The 20,766-nt window shown below is 41.1% G+C and overlaps 1 protein-coding gene across 1 annotated transcript in view; it reads left to right on the top strand.

Moving 5' to 3' along the window:
• Positions 1-20,766, top strand: part of ncanb (neurocan b) — a 149,599-nt gene that overhangs the window by 74,248 nt on the left and 54,585 nt on the right. Inside the window, exon 10 of the mRNA XM_056378756.1 lies at positions 13,365-13,481. Within this exon, the coding sequence (XP_056234731.1) occupies positions 13,365-13,481 (117 nt within the window). The remainder of the gene's footprint in view (positions 1-13,364; positions 13,482-20,766) is intronic.

The following is a 20,766-nucleotide window of genomic DNA, read 5'->3' as shown; positions in this document are numbered from 1 at the left end:
TCTCACATTTTCATTCTCCATTTGCCATCAGACACACACATATTCGCCTGCGACTTATCCAGTCAGACATGCAGGCACACGCTGACGAAAATGGAGCCGCCTGCCATCAAGGTTAACAGTGAAATGTATGATTTCAAATTGAGGTATTTTCTAGCTACAGAGGAGTGGCAGCGGAGAGGATGAGTGCACCCAGCTGGGGTTTTTGAGCTGCCAGATTGCCTGACTGACTTCACTCACTCGTGCCGGCGCTGAAGGCAGAGAGGAGCAGTGGCAGGGGTGTTTGCCTCCTGGCGTCAGTCACAACGCATCATGCAGCAGCCAGCCCACAGCGGGTGGAAGGGTTGAGGGGTCTCTTCATGTAGGGCATGTCAAACACACCCATAGATCTGTCCCAGCAGGGAGGATTCATAGACAGGATAAAAATGAGCAGTCTCAAGGAAAGGAGGGACTCTAAATGGGTGCAGGTGGTGGTTATGAAGGTGTAAATTACAGAATCTGGTGAGCTATAAAGAGAAAGGATGTGTTTGCAAATTATATCACTTAGAGGAATTTTGCAAAGCAAACTTCTTTTCAACTGGCAGTGGCACTGTGAGGTCATGTAAAGTAGACTAGCTCTTTGTTGAGTTTTAACCAGGTCTCCAGACAAACCCTCCTGCGGACAGCTTGCTTCTCCTGGTACTGCTGCTCTGCTGTCAGAACAACTTCTTGATAGTTACCACAGTGGAATGTGAACATGCAGGCAAGGGAGTATGAGATGCCCAATCTGTGTCTGTGTGCGTGTGTGTGTGTGTGTGTGTGTGTGCGCATGCACGTTAGCTGCTTTTCCTTTCTGGTTTAGAGCCCTTTCATTGTGGCATTTTAGCAACACACTGTGTGAGCAAGGGAGCAAGGTCAGTGAAGGCATGTCCAAGCATACTTGTTTTTTTTTTGTTTAAATTGGCTCAGCACAATATGTGCCAGAGGTTTAGGAGAAGTAGAATATAAATAGGAAGGTTTGGTGATTAATCATTGTCTTCTCAGCAAGTCACATTATTGGTCTCATCCCTTTTTAAGCATCTGTGCCAATCATAGAGGGACATGATGAAACTGGCTCACCAAATGGAGACAAGAGAAGAGTGCAAATCAGCTTCTCCAAGCAGGAAAATAGTGTTACCGTCAGCTGCAGACTGGCAACACACAAATATCCAGCACCACAAACGTGTTGTGAAAGGCAGATGATGTGTCTTTGTAAGTTGAATTTATATTTGTGGAGATATTGAAAGGCTGGTCAGCTTGTTTATGGTAGTGATGCATTGTTTTAAGGTGAAACACAGTGATCCACACAATAACTGTTCTGTACAGGTACAACTTGATTCCTGAATCATCCCTGTCAGATTTAAGCGAAATACTTATACAGTCACTGTAGTAATTACAGTATATTGCAGTAAAAAATTGAAGAAAAGAAAAAAATAAATTAGATTTTTGTTGTTGCTTTGAGATAGTTTAAATACAGATACATTAATAATAAATTTTGGCCTAAAAGATGAGTTTCATGTGTAGATTTTAAACAGAAATGAACTCAGGTAACCACGATGGATCATTGTGCAATTTGACATGACACTAAGCAAGGAGAAACTGCAGCTACATGTCTCTCCTGTTGCCTTCAGATGGATGCAGGGATTTAATTATCTGAAGGAGACACAATGGAGGAGATACGCATTCTGGCTGTAACCACTTTGCACTTGTATTTCTGATGTTGATTTGAATCTGTAAAGTGGCTTGGGAGTATGTAATCAAAGTGTTTATATCCATTACTCAGGATTATTACGTAATGCTGCACATTTTAGTCACCAATGTTGAATACGCTGGCTCATAGAACCACGTTAAAAACCAAGTCCCCCAACCTGAACAACCGTATAGGGCTTTTTTTTCCAACCCTCTGAAATAGTGCCCCTAGGGCAGCAGGCAGTGGTTGTCATGGTTACAATAATAAATGGTCATGGCTCGTTTAGTTTTAGACACAAAAACCTTAATGAAGATCAAAAGGTCATGGTTTGGGTTAAAATAAGTACTTCTTCAAGATTAGACAATCTTTGTTGTCATGGTTACAATAGTAACAAAGTGGTTAAGGTTGACGATCTGACAAGGATAAAAGAAACAACGTAAACTGCTAGTTTCACATGGCAATCGAACACCAGTCTCCTGTGTTTTGTTGACACATACATCCACCCCAAGCTTTGCTGTTCTATACGCTACATCACCAGACTTCTTCTTTTGCTCCCGCCATAATTACTGCAGCCGATAGAAGTCACCTAGCAATAAAACGTAACTGTGGCTCGTAATAACCTGCTGCACAGACAACATTTTTTACTGGAGGATGGTCCCTTAAAAACTGAGTAACACGCAGATCCAGACAGAATAAGAAACTCGCTGCTTCCATGGCTTGATTTGCACACAAGCACAAAAACACAATACGGATGGACAAGGCGTATTTCATTCCATAATGATTTGTCTTTGTGCTTTTGCAGCACTTTTTTTTGCAAAACCATGAAAATCTGAAGTAAGTGTGTACTTGTAGTAAACTGCACTTCAAATTGGAAAATCCACTGCTCATCTCTCATATAATTTGATGGCATATTAATTGTGCATGCATGCTTGATTGCACTGGGGTGTCACTCGATGTGTAACAATGCATGTTCTTTCCAGTAATTGTACAGTAAGTCACAATATGAATAATTCAGAATACATCACTGAGAGTAACTGTTAGTGACAGTCTTTTCTGCCTACTCTCAGTGTAGTGTGTGCATGAATTGTTGCTAGATAATTATTAAAAAAAGGAGAATGCAGTTGATTCAATATTCTCATTTCACAAAGCCCTTAAAATGAGAGCAAAGACACATTGAAGAGAAGAGAGGGGAAAAAAACCCAAAGTGGATAGAATGTGTTTGTGATGATAAGCCAGGATGGATTATTTTCTTGCCACTCTGACAGCACAGATAATGCAATTTATTTAGGACGAATGGAGACACCACAAGTGCCGCTCTTGTAACAATAGACCCTCATTTTCTTTGTCAGTCTCGCCGTGCAGGCCTGCTGATTCGGGTTGTATTGAATTGCTGGCATGTTTCTCTTCCCTGGTCCTCTCCAGGCTGATTCAGTGTGACGCCCAGTCCACGAGGTGCTCACTAAGAGCGCATCGGCTGCTTTCTGCTGTCTCAGGCTTCTGGCACTGTAGCTAATTGCAAGTGTCATGCTTTTTCATAGTTTTGTGTGTGTGTGTGTGTGTGTGTGTGTGTGTGTGTGTGTGTGTGTGTGTGTGTGTGTGTGTGTGTGTGTGTGTGTGTGTGTGTGTGTGCGCGCTTGTGCAGAGAAGAGGAAAACATTTTATGCAGTAGAGAAGAGGTGTAGTTGAAAATGGAAAGTTTCAGTTTATAAAGCGGACTGTTGATTGAAATAGAATCTGAAGCACTGTCGTAAAGTTGTCTATGTGAATCTTTTATTATTGAATTTTTGTGGACTTTTATTGTGAAAGTATATTCTAACTCAGTGTTATTAGACCTCTTTTTCTCTCTCCCCAGCACCGTCTCTTATGTTACATACACCTGCAGGGTTCATTTACACCGTAAAGAATTGACTCTAAATTGATAATAGCTCTATTTAAATAAATAATAACTTGGAACAGTGTAATATATTGGCAAGGTGGTCATAGTCATCTGAGAAATCCAGTGTTGATTGCAACGATAAGTGTTCTCATTGCATTGCTGTAATGGATTTCATTACATGGAAGGTTTGACATCACAGACTGCAGTGTTACATTCAGTGTTGTTTTCACCCCTGGACAGACACACACACACACACACACACACACACACACACACACACAAACACACACACACACACACACACACACACACACACACACACACACACAGGTGTGTATGTGCAGCCAGACACAGGGCACCACATGTGGTCAGACAGACAGAAATAGCTGCTCCCTCCCCTGCAGTGCTCATCAATCCTAGTTTGTCAGAGGCTGCCCTTCTCAGGCTCAGTACAGTAATCACATCACTACACCTGCTCCATCTACAACCTTCCCTCTAAGATATGAGTACAGTCCCAAAAAGTGTCCTGCGTGGCGTCTGCAGCCTTTCAAGTGATCAGGTTGGGTTCAGGTTCTGTTTCAGAAGGCAACTACAGTAACTTATCAGTTGTCCTTGAGCTCTGACTTCCTGAACAGGTGCTCTGATCTCCCAGTGGTGGAGAGATCAGCAAAGTTTTACATTATTACTCTGGACAACAGCTGACTTTACACTGTATGTTTCCCCTTGGATTAATAGTTCTGCAGTTTTGTGGCCTTTATAACAACATGTCCAGATTAATTTCATCAAGTGCTCTTTCTTTCACTCGGCTCTATATCAAATTGGATATAATGTGGCTATTTTCCTCTTATGCCCTCTTGTCAAATTGTCACCAAATAGTGATCTTCCCTTCTAACATCAATTTCTTTCTCTCTATTTGAGTAACTGTATCTCATGTACAGTATTCCAATGAAAAGCAAAGATTTTTTTTTAAATCTTGCAAAGGAGTACATGTTTTTGCCCTTTTGTATCCTGTTAATAATATCATGTTCCTGCAGGTGTATCTAGTCTACCACTGGTTTAAAGTGACGGCTGGTGCAGTGGGTTAAAGCGGAGAGGTGGAAACCTGACTTCACGGAGGCAGGTTGTGTGTATGACCTCATAGCCTGGAGGAGTTTGGTGTAATACTCCACAATGCAGACCGTCAGCCTCTGCTCACATTAGATAGTTGGACTCTGCAGACACTGACATCATCAGCTCAAACCAGGGCAGCTCCGCCAACAAGTAACTGTAACCTCTGTCTGTCTCCATCTCTTCTCTTTTCCTCCTCCAACTTCTCGCCCTCCCTTTCCGCCCTCGTGGAGCTCACCTCTGTAAATCAATCACTTTGAAGTTATCTGAGACTGCGCTGGGGTCTGCATCTCTGTGCTACAGAGAAGTGTTATCTATATTTCAGCAGAAATAGGTTTCATATTTCCCCTGGTGTGTATTCAGCTTGCCTTGGCAGTAATTGTAGCTCATCTGCAGTGAGTGACTCGCCTGTCTGGGGACATGTTGATACATGTCCTGTCCGTAGGTCTGTCCATCCCGTCAGGGGAGAGGTGGAAACTTGGAGTCATCAGGTCATACAGATCATTGAGTTCACAGTAGACGTCGGCCAAACAGTCATTACAGCGAGTCACTGGCTTCACTTTACCTGGCTGAACTGTAGGATGGGTGTAAGTTTCTTCATGGAAGAGTTCATGTTACAACACTTTCCTGTGGTTAACATCAGTAATTTTTTTTGTGGTTTTAATCGTCATTCTCATGTTTAACAGTAACATTATTGTCACTGTTGAGATGAGCTGAGAAAAAATGGTGACGCTCTCAAACAGAAGTCAAGCAAATAAAGGAACCAAGCTTATGGTGTAATGGCAGCTGAATGTCCCTGGTTCGATTCCAGCTGTGGATCTTTATTAATGTCATACCCCTCTCACGCTTATGTCCCGTTTGTCTCTGTGCTATCAGCTGACCGGTGAAGACAAATTTTCCAAAAAAGAATCTTTAAAAAAAAAAAAAAAACGGTTAGCCGCATTAGACAAATAGAAAACAAAAGAAAAAACAGTAAATTATTTAACCACCAAACAGTTTACTGTACAACTTCTTCATCCAGCTTTGACCTACTGCACTTGCTGTAGATGTGTTGTTAGAATTACTGACTTCACGTCTGATCAATCGTCCCACCATTCGTTTATTTCCCTGTTGGATGTTGCTGTGGCAGTGCCGCTGTGTTTGCAGATTTCAGTACAAATATATCAGATAGATGTTACGGCCAAATGTAGGAAAATAAGAGCCTAGTAGCGAAAAAATCAGAATTTTCCAGTTTCAGTCACATTTCATGCACTTTGTTCCTTTTTAAAGTAACTGAATTACCTGCAGAAAGGTCTTAATTTAGCTTTGCTCCAGATTGTGTTGTTGAAGCAGGTTCAGGTGACATGCAGGGCTGGCAGAGCCACTTTCACTGATACATAATGTATGTTTTCTCTTGCTCCGCATCATCACTAAATGAATAAAACACATGTTCACTGTAGCCATCCTGCAAGTGACAATTTAAATATTTCACCCTCCAGACGCAGCGAGACATTACAGTGATGACGACAATGACTAGATTTAGGAGCGTACTTTGCAGTTTAGCGCAGCCATCCATATGGTGCTAACTGTTCTGTGTGCCTCAGTGCCTTTTAGGGATGTACTGTAGCATTAAATTTTAACGGGGCAGCTATTGCTGGGCCCAGGTGATGGCTTATCACGTTCATAGAGGGGGAACACTTGAACAGGCCGAGGCATGATCTGTCTCAGCAAAGCTATTACAAGGTTCAGTGAGTCTAAGCACAGCAACGCGGTGGGTGATAAGCAGGTGTATATACAGTAAATGTAAGTGCGTGTGTGTGCAGTTTTCGTTGTGAGTGGGTGTGTGTCGCACGTTTATTTGTGCAGAAGTCAGTGCTTCTGTCAGCACAACCTTTTCTGTGGGCTTCCATTCAGATGAAATTGCTAACCACTCAGCTTCAGACTTCAAGGCATTTCCGCTATCGCAATCCTCTTTTATGGTCCATTCTAAATCCAGGGTGTATGTACGAGTTGACATCGGGGAGTAGATTCCCAAATATGCCACAACGCTAAGATAATCTCTCTCCTGAGAGGCTTAGAAAAAAACTTAAGATGACCTCATAGAGCAGGAAAATGTCACACACAAGAACATATTTAAAGATATTCTGCATGGGAATGAAGAGAAGTTGCAGTATCTGTTCAGCAGACTTTACTTTATCTACTTAGTGTATATGAATTCGTGCCACACCACAAACCTCAGCCCTGAAAGCTGAACCCCTGTAAGCCTTCATTTTAGTTCTGCCCATCTCCATGTTGTGTTTATCCCTCCCTCCTCTCTTTTTGGACTCCAACTTTTTCTCTTTCTCTTTTCCTTTCTGTCTTTCACACAGAAAAAGAAAGATGCACAGTGGGGATGAAAGAGGCGACCTATTTTAAGACCGGCGTGTAATTAATCATAAGCTAGCAGCGAGCATTAAGAGAGGAGGAAATGTATGATAGCTCCCACTGTGACTTCCTGTCCCTCCCTAGCTGACATTTTCTCTGTCTCATTCCTCAGTCCACCTCTTCCTCTTATGCTTGTGTTTCTCTATAGTAAATTTTAATTTGTATCCTCTCCTCCCCTCTTTCCCATGGAGCATGCAAGTTCTCTATCTCCTTCCTCTTTCTTTCCCTCTTTCACACTTTTTTATGTTTCTCACTTGCATATTAATTTTTATTTAGTGATCATGTTCACAAACATTCCTAATTAGCAGCAAAATGTCAAATGTCATCCACAAAAGTAACAGCCCCCGTCACATCCCGTTTTAAGTTACGTGTTAAGTTACCTGCTAATGGCTGATTCATCCGTTCATGCAGAAAATCCAGAAAATGCAGAAAGATGTTGTTGTAGTCACACAGTCCATAACCCCTCCGTCTTTTCTGTGTGCTGCACATATGATGATACTGCTAAGTGAGCAGGCCTGTGTTTGCAGACAGATGGTAGAGAACACAGTCTCATTTGTGTGTAACATGTCTTTGCTAATTGTCTGATGATTGGATCAATGTCCTATTCTGCTACAGCTCAGCACTTTGTATTACTGCAGACAGCTCAGTCAACATTTATCAGTGCTGGTAGATGGTAGCTGAGGAAAAGTCCTTTTCAACTCATTATTAAAGTAAATTTGCTGGAACTGGTCAAAATATGTCAATAAACAGTGTCTTTAGTGGTGAAAATGGACCAATAGGAAAACACTTTTAGGGCTTTTAATGCATTCAGTGCGTACCTGCCCATACACATGTATAAACACGGTTATCATGCACTAGCTTTGCTCCAAACTTCCCCTATTAGTTGGCAATGACATCCACTTACTAAGATGAGTCACTCTCATTCTTCATGATGGCAAAGAAAACCCATGTGCAGTATTGATGCAGATATCAACAGGAAGTGGAGCTACAGTGTCACTCTCTGCGGTGTGATTGACTGGGGGAATGGTCATGATAAGTTCACCTTTTTGGCCCCTGAAGCCCTCCTCGCTAAGGCTACTAGATGACGCGGTCCTTAGCTGTCAGTTACACTGTGTGCATCACTGCTTTTTCCACCACAGCAGATACATGTCCGCCTGAGCTGTGTCTCAGAGTGGATAGACGTTTGTGTGGCTGAGATTTAATACCATAACTGCATGCAGAGATACTCAGATGTCAGACTTATCTTTTGACAGTACAAGTGTGTCTCAGGCAGATAAATGCATAGGGAGGGGTTTATAAAGCTCACACGTACGTTGTGAGATGTTCCTAACTTTATGTAACCTTTTTTTAAAAAAAAAAAAAACAAATATATTGGTATTTTGAAGAAAACCAATAAAATTTTAGTATTTTTAACAGAACTCTTGCCTCAGGCAGTTCAATCTTTGCCTCAGCATATTTCATTCGGTCGGTCAAATCAGTCCAACACTAAAATGTCTCAATAACTACTGGATGGATCGGCATTAATGTTTTACATTCACAGTTCCCAAAGGATAAATTCTAATAACTTTGGTCCTGATTTTCCTTCTAGCGCAACCATGACGTTGACATTTGTGGTTCAGATATTTTAGGCACAGCTGTGAAATTAAGTTCAGACATCTATGTTTATGTCGACTTGTAATATCTTTGGTCATCCCCTGACCTTCCATCTATTTCGTCAAATATTTTGTTTACTGATATATTTACCATACTTTGTGTTTAGTGTTACCTAGCATGCTAACAAGCTTCAGCATTTTTGAAGAGAAACATTATAGATAAGGTAAATAAGGTAAACATTAGATGTGTTAAACAACTCGTTAGCATTGTTGTGTGATTGCTAAACTCAGCATTTAGCTCAAGGCGCTACTATGCCTAGGTAAAGCCTCACAGTGCTGCTTGCATGGCTGTAAACTTATGTTTGATAGGTTGTACTGTAGCAGGAAAAGCACAGGTGATATAAATTTCATTAGCAATGGCTCAGTTCCATTAAGTGTCCCAGTAAGCCCTGACAATGAGCGAGCATGCACAATACCAGCACCCTGGAAGTAGCTCACCTATATTGAATATAATGATATATACTGCGATGCTGGTGGTAACACCTGTGCATCTCCTGATATGACATCCCAAAATGCCCACTGTGATACATGTCCACTGGGTGGTCATTATAAGAAGATGTCCATAGCCTTGTTTTTTTTTTCCTGCTTTTAAACAGGACAGATCTGCTGTGTGTATTTGGTTTCCTCTCTGCCTCGGGTTAGTGTCAGCACTGTTTTTTTCTTGTAGATCTTCATGCAAACAGTTTTGCATTTTTGAAAGGCTTGGTGATAATAAAAATTCCCCTCTCTGTTTTGCCTTGGGCTTTTAAACACAACTGGTTTTAATGGCAAGCACCTGTAACCAAGGAGGGAGCCATTAAACCTTAAATGCTGCTAAATCAACACAGTATATATTGTGCATTAACCAGTTTGCAAGCATGCTGTCTTTTGTACATGAACAAATTTGTTCTGACACATTTCTATGACCTTCACAAATTTTCAAATTAACAACAAGTTGAGAAAAAAGGCTTCAATGTTTTCAGGCTGGCTAGAAAACGGTGTAGCAGACAGAAGGGTTGTAATGTCTTCATTTTACACCTTTCTAGGCTGATTATTTTACGCCAAAAAAATCAATGGCATAGAACTTAAATGAGACCTAAAAAAGAGAACGAGAGATTCTGCACTCTACTTTTGGAAAATGTTCACACAAGGGGAAACTGCAGTATTTACAAAGTTAGTTCCTCCAGCTTTCTTAGTGCTCTTGTCTATATTAGATTTAGACAGCAAGTATGTGACCCTGCTAATCTAGGCTAGCTACCTTTTTAGCTGTTCACACACACACACACACACACACACACACACACACACACAGACAGACACACACGCACAATTTCAAATTATTTTATAAAATGTCACCTTGATCTTTCAACAAAGACGTTGAATTTCACAGTGGATTAGACAAAACCGACCACTTGGAATTGAAGGTACTGTTGGCATTTTTATAGAAAAATGAGGCTGAAGCCACCTTGAAAAGTTTATTCTACAGAAGTGCAACATTTTTGACGTTTTGGACATGTCACTCTGAGTGAGCGTAGTCGAAGTTTGAGTCAAATGGCTTTTCACGTCACATCACCTAATTTAATTGCTAAAGTACTTGCTGATAATACCCCCACCCCCCGAAATCACCCATGCTTGATGTGACGTCAGAGTGCAGAGCAAAATGTGGCAACAGAAAAACAATAATTTGAGCAAACTTTAACAACATAGAAGCAACAATTATAATGAACAGTGAAAGTCATATCACATTGGGTCTTTTCTATGGTGTTGGAAACAGATTAACATCATGAATTATCATAATTTAGAGCATTGGAGAAGCTTCTTTTAAACTGTGGCCAGTGAAGCTCCAGGCTACTCTTCATTGGTGGTTAAGCTACAGGAACACTACACTTTTGTTGGAAGTAACAAGCTTCAATACAAGCTACTCAGTGCCTAATACAACAAAGTTATATCACACCGAAAGACATGTACTGTTAAGTAATGTAATACATAGATGCAGTTACATACTTTGTGGTGTAATTAACCTCAAAACAAATTATTCAGGTTGTCAGACCAGTGCAGTGCACCTCCATACACTTCACTGATAAAGGAATGGCTCACAATTATATTACACAATAAGCAGGTAATGTTATGTTTCACTGTGATGAGGCCCCCCAAAAAAACTACCTGGTTGTCAGCTCCAGTCTCCAGATTTTACAGATGCGGTCACTGAACCCACCGTTATTGCCGAACACAAAGCTGCTATTCAGAATGAGAATATGGACTGCATTAGAAACTTTGCTCAAGCAAATCATGGATCTACTTCATTGCTCAAATTCTTGGGCATTAAAAGAATTTCTCCTTCCCAGAGAGATGGTCAACAAACTATTGAGGAGAGAAGCTTTGTGGATATACACACTAAACACAGCTGAACCATGTTGTTGTTTTTTTAAGATTTTATGATTGAACTGTTGATTCTGGTTATGAATAATATTGGGCAGTGTTGTCTCTCACTGTAGCACCTTCCTTCTTCAGTGAGTGCTGTCATAACATTGGCCTGCAGACTCCTCCTACCTCCCACTCCTGTCAACCATGAAGAGATTTGTTGCTGATGCAGTACGCTTCGAAGTTGCCCATCGTTTCAGTAAAGTTTCACCTCTGACTGTTGTCAGAAGTCAATTAAATGATTTTTAAACAGCAGCATCATTAAAAACCAATCGAAGGGTGAATGTGCATGATGTGATGTGACGTGGCTTTTTGAGAACAATTCTTGGCTCTTAAAGTCTGACTGATTGGCCTCACCTGCAGTTGGAGGCAGAGAGAGCGGAGCAGAAAGTCAAAGTCTTATTCTCCTTATTCTCTTAGTCTTGCCTTCCATGGTTGGGGTGAAGGCTCAGGTTAAGTTATGGTCAGGCATTGCACTGAGAACTGGCTTGGGTGGGGGTGAGGTTGGGCGGAGGATAGGCATCACAAAAAGCAACAGGCTCTGGTTAGTGATATGTTTGGGCAGAGGTTGGTGTGGATGTAGCATTTTGTTGCTTCTAGACACATTACATGATTATTTGTTATGGTACCCTAATGCAACTGGGAAACGTAGTTAAGGTAGCAGCTTCACAACCTTTGGCATCTTTATTCCCAAACACTAATAATTTAACATATAAAAAATTTATTTCTCATAATGTTTTTCTGCCGTAGTTTGATGGCTGAATTTCGAAACATTATTGACTCTTACTAAGAGGATGGATGGATGGGTAATGACTCCAACAGCTCCTTCCCTTCACCTCTCTCCTCCATTTCATCTCTTCCATTACCTGACATTTTTAGACCCAACCAGGCGCTCACATTGACCATGTTCAGTGTACGTTTTTTATTTTACATGTCATGCGCTGCTCAGCACCTGCAGATTTTACCTTTTCCATCAGTATATCATTAACCTTTAAGCAATGTTATGTTTTCAGATCACGTGCAGTGTTGGGTTTTTTTCCCTCTCCACTGTTGATTTAAGAAATGAGCCTGTCTCTAATGGTTTTCCTCATTCAGCGAATCACTTTTATGTATTTTCAAAGGCAGCCTTTCCATCATCTTCCCTGCCCAGTGTATCAACATCAGCCTGTCTGCAGCGGTGGGAGTCCATCACCCTGTTTCACAGGAAATTGAACATACACTCACGTTATATCTCACCAGCATGCAATGAGTCAGGGTCAAACAAACATCCAGAAATGCGCACACATATGCTTGCAGACAAATACACGCATAAACACACACACACACATATAAATGAGAGTATTCCCAGACTTCCAAGGGAACTGCACTCTGTGTTCTGCACAACATCTTCCTGCTCATACATGATTAAGTGAGTCTGGCTGTTATTATGGAGAAGATGCAGTGTATTAGATAGCCTGACAGATTGTGTCAGGGGCTGCAATCCTATCAGGATTGGATAATAAAAAGACACTTAATCTAGCCAGTTCCCCACAGTCCTTCTTTGCACTTAGAATAAAAAATCCAGACTAGTGGCCTGCTCTGAGCTCTAACTGTCCTTGTCAAATCCTCCTCCTCCGACGCATCCTAAAATATAAGAGCAATAATTATGACTTAATCTTCTCAATATCAACCATTCATCCGCCAAAACATTTCCCAGGGAAAGGCATGAAGTTATAGCCCTGCAACATAAAATGTGTTTATTACTTCCTCTCCACCGCGATAATGTGCCATAAAAATAGGTGCACACCAGTATGCATGACTGGGTGATGATCAGCTAATTTATGAGGACCGTGACTCATCAGTAGGACCTGGGATGAGAGGCAGGAGAACGGCAGTAGGTGGTCGACTCAGCACATTGTCCTTCGCCTGGCGAGCATCAGTCATGATAAACAGGGGCGCGACAGATGCAACAACAGCCAATCTGTCACCCTGTAGAAAGTCATAGAGACAGGGATAAGTTTACGCTCTGTCTGCCCACTCTACTCTTCCTCCGTCTCTGACTGACAGCAGCGAGGAGAAAGGTTATGTAAGGACAAAGAGAGGGGCATAATACTGTCTCATTGCCTGCCATAGTTTTTTAACATTGCAGGCACTTTCGTAATGTTCTTTCTCTGTAGAAAATAGATTATAAATCTACATTTGTCAGTTAACCCTCCTCCACTCTCTATGTATCTCTTTACAGTGGAGAATAACCCTTGCCAGACCAACCCCTGTCTCCACGGAGGGAGCTGCCTGCAGGAAGGTGACGGCTATAGCTGCTACTGTCCTCAGGGCTTCTCCGGGGAGAGCTGCGAGATCGGTGAGTTACTGCCAGGTCAGGTCTGAGCGAGAGAAACCTCAGAGGTCAGCAGCTGCAGATAGATATTGTGTCACTGTGGCATAAGGGAAAGAGAGACGGACATATGCTGAGATAACATTCAGCATATGTACTCTTCTGTGCAGTGAATTCAGGAGAAAGATGCCAGCTAGTTTCCCTCTGTGGGCTTTGTTTTCTTATTTTTTAGTAGGGCCCTGGATCCAATCACAGTGCACTCAAAGCAAAGAGGAGCTTTCCTGTCAGGTTCAGCAGTTTTGGATCAAGATCCCTGACTGAAAGCGAACGGGGAATATCCATATGCTGCAAGTCAGTCAGTTGTGACAGACACTGCTGAATATGGGCTGTATGTGCTCAGCTGTGTGTGTGGGTTTCTACGTGAGTGTGGTGTGTGTTTTCACCTTCCGCCCCAAGAGTCGTAGGCTTCTCATCCTTCCACTCAGCTGTGTGATGGGAGAATGTGGCTGTCACAAAATGGCTGTGTACTCCTTTAGGTGTGTGTGTGTGCGTGTTTGTGTATGTGTGTGTGTGATAAAGACATGCAAGGACACATGGGCCACAGAGGAGCTATGAGCTCAGTGAGGGGTGGCGTAGCTGATTAAAGTGCTGGAGCAGCGACACATGCCGCTGTGGATGAGGGAAGACAGAAAAATAAAGAAAAGCAGAAGTAGATGCGGCATTGGCAAAAAATATCAAAGTGACTTTCTGCCTCTGAATGAAACTTGTAGAAATTCAACGACATGTACCCCACAGGGTTTGATTGAGCTTGAACACATCTCAGTTGGTGCAAAGTTGTTGTTGACAGCGTTCAGCCTGGCACATTGATTCTGGGCTCTGGCCAAAGACCCGTGGGTTGAAGCATAGTAAATATTAGCTCACATACATAAGATGCACTATTTTGTGGTGAATTGTGGGCGTTTAAAACTCTAGTCTTACATTTTTGGCTGAGGCTTGTGTTTCTTACGGCAGTTTTCTTCTTTTAACACGACTTGTTTTGAGCATCGAGCTCCATTTGCTGTATTTAAAGCCTTGGAGAAGAAGGGTCATTCAGTTCCTCTGATTAAATATGTGATGTTTATCTGAGTGAAATCACTATGATGATCAAGTGTAAACACTTATGAAACAAGATACCGCATCAGAATTAGAAAAAAAAAAAAGAAAAACACAGAGCAAATTGAATCCTGTGTTAGTCCTATTTTCCAAGCTGTGTGTGTTCCACATTCATGCATACAAAAGACAACATTACAAGCTGAGGTTTTAAGGGTCATTACTTATGGAAAAAAGGTCAAAGATCAGGGGTCAATGGTCAAAAGAGGCATATTGTCCTGGGCTTGATTATCAATAACCTTTAACACTTCTACCCAAAAAAACATATTATTCAACATTTAGGTGTGTCTGTGCATAAACGACGTTGGAGATCAATCAACATTTTAGCATCGGATCAATTGTGACAAATGCGTGTTAACTGCATGAATTACACACACACACACACACACACACGCATGTAATTTGTAATTATTTGCTGCAGTCGCTCTGGTTGGGGATTCTCCTGTGGACAAAACTTAAAGCTTTGAGAGACAATCAGAATGAATTGTTACATTTCAGCCAAAATATTGGGAGGAGCACATTCGTAAATGATCTGTTATTTACTGATTAGTTCTGCGCTCATGTGTCGTCCCCTGCAGGCAAGCAGCAAGCCACCAACATGTTTAGACATACTGATATTTGGTTGAATGTAGGTTGTGACATCAGGTTGTTAAAATTCAATGTCAAGACAACGTCCAAAACCAACGCCAATTTGACGTAAAATGCTGACGTTAGCCGATATTTTGTTGATTTTAAGTTTTGTTGTTAAGTCACCGAAATCCAACGTCTTGCGAATGTATCATGTCAATAAGCCATTGTTGGGTTTTGAGGCCAACCTGATTTTCATTTTCAACTTTTATTGTTAGAGTCTTTAATTGCCTTTCCCGGTGTTACTAATGTGTTGTGATGTTGATTATTTTCCTAAATAGCTGCATATCTGATGATTTTAATATTAATTACAGCCAAAGGCAGAAAGGTTAATTGCAGCAAACGCTTGACCACAATTTAACCCACACAACACAGTGCTGTTCTGGAGGAATTAGGCTGTAAAAAATGTATGCTCTAATCTTTCACACCCACAGCTCTCATTTCCTTCAGTTCATCATTTTCAGTTGAGCAGCTTATTGAGGGCCTCTTTCTTTCTCTTCCAATTGTAAACAAGTTTAGATACAGCCACCACAGCCCCATTATAGCCAGAGAGGCATATTGACCAGTATTCCCTGCACTGCCTCTGCTCTCCATGTGAGAGGATTATTGAGGCAAAATGAGGCAGTGGCACCACAGCTGCAGCACACCTTAGAGGCTGTCTCCAGGACTTGGCTTACAGCTGCAATTATTTGGGAAGAAGCATTTTTGGGAGCTGCATTATTGATGGCTTGTGTTTCTACTATGGGTCTTTAGTTAATATTTATGAGGGTGAGAGAGAGAGAGAAGCTGATGTGGACATCTCAGTGTTAGCATTCCTCATCTTTAGAAAGTTCTTCACCTCGTCTGTATTCTTTACTTTATCCTGTCTCATTCAAAGGTGTCATTAAGACACATGAACAATTATGTGTAACCCTCATGTCAGAAATCTACACTAGGTTGTTCTAGGGGAGGGCGATCTGATGATCTAATATCGAGGACTTCCTTCAGCGTATGATCTGCTTTTCAGATAAATTGTGTTACATTTAGATATTTAACTTTGAAAGTTCAGTCGTTGCTAACCAGACCATTGTTAACAACAGCTAATCCGCTAACTGAAGCTGGCAGTGGCAGTCCTTGTTCTGCTCTGCAGCCTCGGCGAGCTTGGCATAGTGGCACATGTGCCAGTTTTCCACCTGAGCAGAACAACAGAACAAGGAGCTTCAATACTTCCCATCATATCTCCTTTAGCTTAGGATACACGGGACCTTCCTTTACGGAAGGAACACCGATTTCTTGCCGCAGAAGCATTTCCAGTAATGCACCAATGTAGTTTCACCACAGCAGACCCATGTAAGTGTACAAGCAGCAGAGCACCTATTTTATGCTTGTGATATGCTCCGAAACTTGCAATCCCAATCTTTGCATAATTGGCTGAGCTCCAAATCCATAAATATAGATTTCCTCTCTTTCATATCCACTTAGGAATCATCTTGTTGAACAGGCATAGTGAATTTATAATTAACAACAACACCATCGTAACAAAATACTATATACGTAAATGTCATTTCACTAAATACCCACATTGTGGAATGCTCTAAAAATGTAATTTTCTCTTCTTAACAAATGTACAAAAATGTCAAAACTCTATATACTTATGTCTTTTGTCTGAAGTAATTTATTCTGGCCTCTCACTCGGTTCCTTTTTTTTAAATTTAATTATTATTTTAATGGCTTAACTTTCTCTAGTTGTATATTCCTTTCATGTTATCTTGTTCCAACATTTCAATCCTGTTTGCTTTGTTTTTGTGGTTAGGAAAGGAGTGTTTATCGTCCTTGTGTTATAAATAGTTGTTTTAAAAAAAAAACTAAAAAAAAACATGTAAGTGCAGTTGGACTCTCTCCATACTGCAGTTGTCTTTATGAATTCTCCTTCTCCATCGAGGTCAAATAAGTGTCAAGAAAAGAAAACTTTTTTTTACGTAGCAACCAGAGCTGAAGATGAAGTTGCAGTCCATCCCCCGGACGAAAGACCTGCCTGCAGACACGAGGCAGGATGAGTCAAAGCAGCGACTGAACTTTCAAATTAAAGTACTTACATATACAGTAGCTTCTCATAAATAAATAACAGTGCTGTCCAGATTAATTCTCTATATGAACTAAGCAAAAACTGTGATTGGTTGTGACACAATTTGTAAACAAAGGTCAGCGTTGTGAGCGAAGAACAGCCGAGCGGACAAACATCTGAAAGAACCGTCAAAGCAGCGAAAAGTTATGAATCGCAACTTCCAGTCAGAGCAGAAAGAGACTGCAGAGATTTGTGTGTTAGGCCTTTAGCCTTCAGTTGAAGTGACAGGCTTGGTGTCCAGGCAACCGTATGCAAAACCATTCATGTGATCACACGAGTTCAAGTACATCGCAATTCAGATCGCGGATTGATTCTATCAAAATAGATTATCATATGAACTTTGGCCAGATTGCCCGGCCCTCGGTTCTACTTTCCCTTTGATCATTACAACCACTTGGTAAAGTCTGAATCCTGCAGCAGAATAAGTAATTAATGAAGCACAACCCAGCCTGTCAGATTGATGGCTCTGTGTTGAGATACAATAATAAATTATATTTTCTTTCACCCAAACTGGAATGAACATTTGTTCACAGATATGAGAGAATAAAACAAAAACAAAGAAGAAGGAAAAAAAGCCCCCCTGGGGGATTTTACTCGACTGATTACGTCCAGATAAAATAGTCATATATCTCAGCCTTAATGACTCTAATCCTTCTTTTGGTTTACACAAAAACACAGATAAGCAGTGACATGCAAGTAAGGAAAAAAAAAGGCTTCATCCTTTCATCCTTTAAAACTCTTACACACTGGTGTTGCCACTTCTTTTGTCTGATTAGACCTCTGTTCAGGTGTTCAGGACTGTGTGAGTGTACAGACTGTGCCTGCTGTCTCACTTTTCACTTAGTTTTGCTGAACTCATTAAGTCAGGACAGCTGACATTCATATTAGTACACAGAACTTGTTACCTATTAGTACATAGAAAATGGTAGATATTGTGTAATTCCCACACGTTTTTTTCCCAATTCTCCACCCACCTTGAACTTGAATCATCCAATTGGAAACACCTGTGATGGTGTACAAAGCCTGTGCAACCCAATCAAAGTAACACTCAAACCTGTGAAATCCATATCAAGCAACCCATGTATGCAAAAGCATATAGTGCAACATAGGGAAACAGCACTAACAGCACGTAACCAGGACAACATATACATTTCTTTCTCTTCTCACATTGGAAACTTTTCTTGCTAAAACTACACATGTATGGCATTAGCTCAAGTAAAAATGTTTCAATACAGTGAACTTAAAACAAAGGCCTTAATATGAGATTGTCACAGCACAAAAAACACAGGTGCAAACTGAAAATCCATTGTTAATGTTATTAGCGTCGCCTGTGCTTTTCCTAATATGACAAGTCAAAATGTCTACTGTTCTTTCATTAGAAAATTCACCAATTTGCCAGTAATCAGGGCTTTGTCACTGTTGACATTTTGACTGACACTAGTGAAACTAATTCTTCATAGTGGTAACAAACACACAGCTGGATGCTGATCAGTTTAAGTCAATAAAAATGAAAAAATGTTGCACAGCTTTTCCCCAGTACACCAGGCTTTTTTTCACCAAAACACTCTGTAACTGATAACGTAAATGCTTTGAGTGAACCAGCACCAGGGCAACGGTGTTCTTCGTGCCTGACTCACTGCCGACCAAACAAACTCATCAACAAACTCTAATAACTCAAAAAGTCACTAGTCCCGTGTTAATCCACATACCCCAACAGATCACAGTTCAATCATGATTTTAAAAACAATAGTTGATAAAACTATATCAGCTCAAGGTCAACTTATTTGCTTGTTTTGAAGCTCTCAGCCACATGATCCTCACCAGCTGATTGAGTCTGTTCAGCTGCCAAGTTAAATCAGTGTATGTGTAAAATATTTGAGAAGTGAGTTTGAACGTCTACTGAGCGACATCGGCCTGCTGATGAGGACTGATACAGTCGGAGGGGCTGCAAAAAGAACGTAAGCGGACCTTGAGTTGAGATTGTTTTGTCAACTATATAGCTTTTTCTCCATCCTCCTGTGTGACTGCTCCCCACACATGGATAGTCAGGTCAACTCAGCATATTATTGGCATGTCAGTTAAATTAATGAGGGAACATGAACACCCACACATTTCCCTTTCTTGAGGCCCGTGTCCGCAGTAAACAGTTTGATACAACAGGGTTAAAAATGGATTTCAGTACAATGTTTTTAGTTTTATTTAGATTGAGAACCTGCAGAGATGAGAGAGTGATGAGGTCGCTTGAAGTGAGTGATTGTTTTAAAGGTTAAGATACGTTCTTGTTTTCCATTTATATTGTCCGTCTCTTTCTTCCTTTGTGGACTCGTAAAAATGAAATCTCATTCATTTTGACAGCCGCAGCTATTTCTGTTTAGTTCAAATGTGGTTTGTTGTAGAGGAAACATATTAACCTGCCTCAGTCTATCTGTGGACACATGTCAACAAATCACAGGGATTCTAAATGGAGCAGGAGGTAGGCCAATTATTTTGGGGTCCACTGCTGTTTGTTCCTCAGAAAGACCCCAATCAACCCATCAGTCAGGAGACAGAGAGAGCAGACAGGTAAATCATTTTGTGCTGCCAGCCATTCATATGCATCTGGATCAGCCAAAAACCTGAGACAGAAGCTCAAGTGGAGTGTTTTCTTCTTTGCTTTTAACAGCAAAATCAAAACTAATCGCTGGTAGGTGTAGTGTGTCTTTTTTTGGATTTCACATGCAGAATGTGTTGTCAGGTCAAGACGGTAAATTAGTCTATTTAAGAGGAGGAAATTACCCTGATCACACTATTCTCTCTTCCTGTCTTTCAACCCCTGTCCCCTTTCTTCCCCTCCACTCATCTTTCCCACGGCACTGTGTGGATTCCCCTCCTTCATTTTCTCTGTCGTTTGCATGATGAATTAGAGGAGATAACCTGAGCTGCTTCAGAGAGGCTCAACAATTTGGCCAAAATGACACGCTCCAAGGACTGTGTCACGTTTTCTTTTTCTTTTCTTTTTTTCCTCCTCCTTATTCTCCTCATCAGTATTCCTCATTTATTTCTCCTCTGCTCTCCAACAGCCCCAGAGTGCAGGTGGTCGTAACACAGCCACACAAACTTACACAGTCCCATCATCATCTAACAGTAACATTCAGTCTGATTCAAAGGTGGTTGGAAAAAGTCCCTGGTCAATTTCAGCAAAATAAATTGAATAGATTCTCGCATCCTCTGTAGTATCAGGGCACACGGCAATGTCCTCGAGTTGTTTTCCAGCTCGACAGGAAGCACATCTGATTTTTTTATTTTATTTTGCACCTCCCCACTCTCTCTCACCTCATTTCCAATCATGGTGATTAGATCTGGGTCTTCTCTCCCTCTTCCTTCCTCTCCACTTTTTATTAAATGTGATTTTTTTTTTCTTTTACTTACGTTTATTTCTCTGACGGCATCTTC

The sequence above is a fragment of the Seriola aureovittata genome, chromosome 6, assembly GCF_021018895.1.
Source record: "Seriola aureovittata isolate HTS-2021-v1 ecotype China chromosome 6, ASM2101889v1, whole genome shotgun sequence".
In the NCBI taxonomy this organism is placed as follows: Eukaryota; Metazoa; Chordata; class Actinopteri; order Carangiformes; family Carangidae; genus Seriola; species Seriola aureovittata.
Note: the sequence above shows the minus strand (reverse complement) of the source record. Positions and strands in the feature narration are given on the sequence as shown.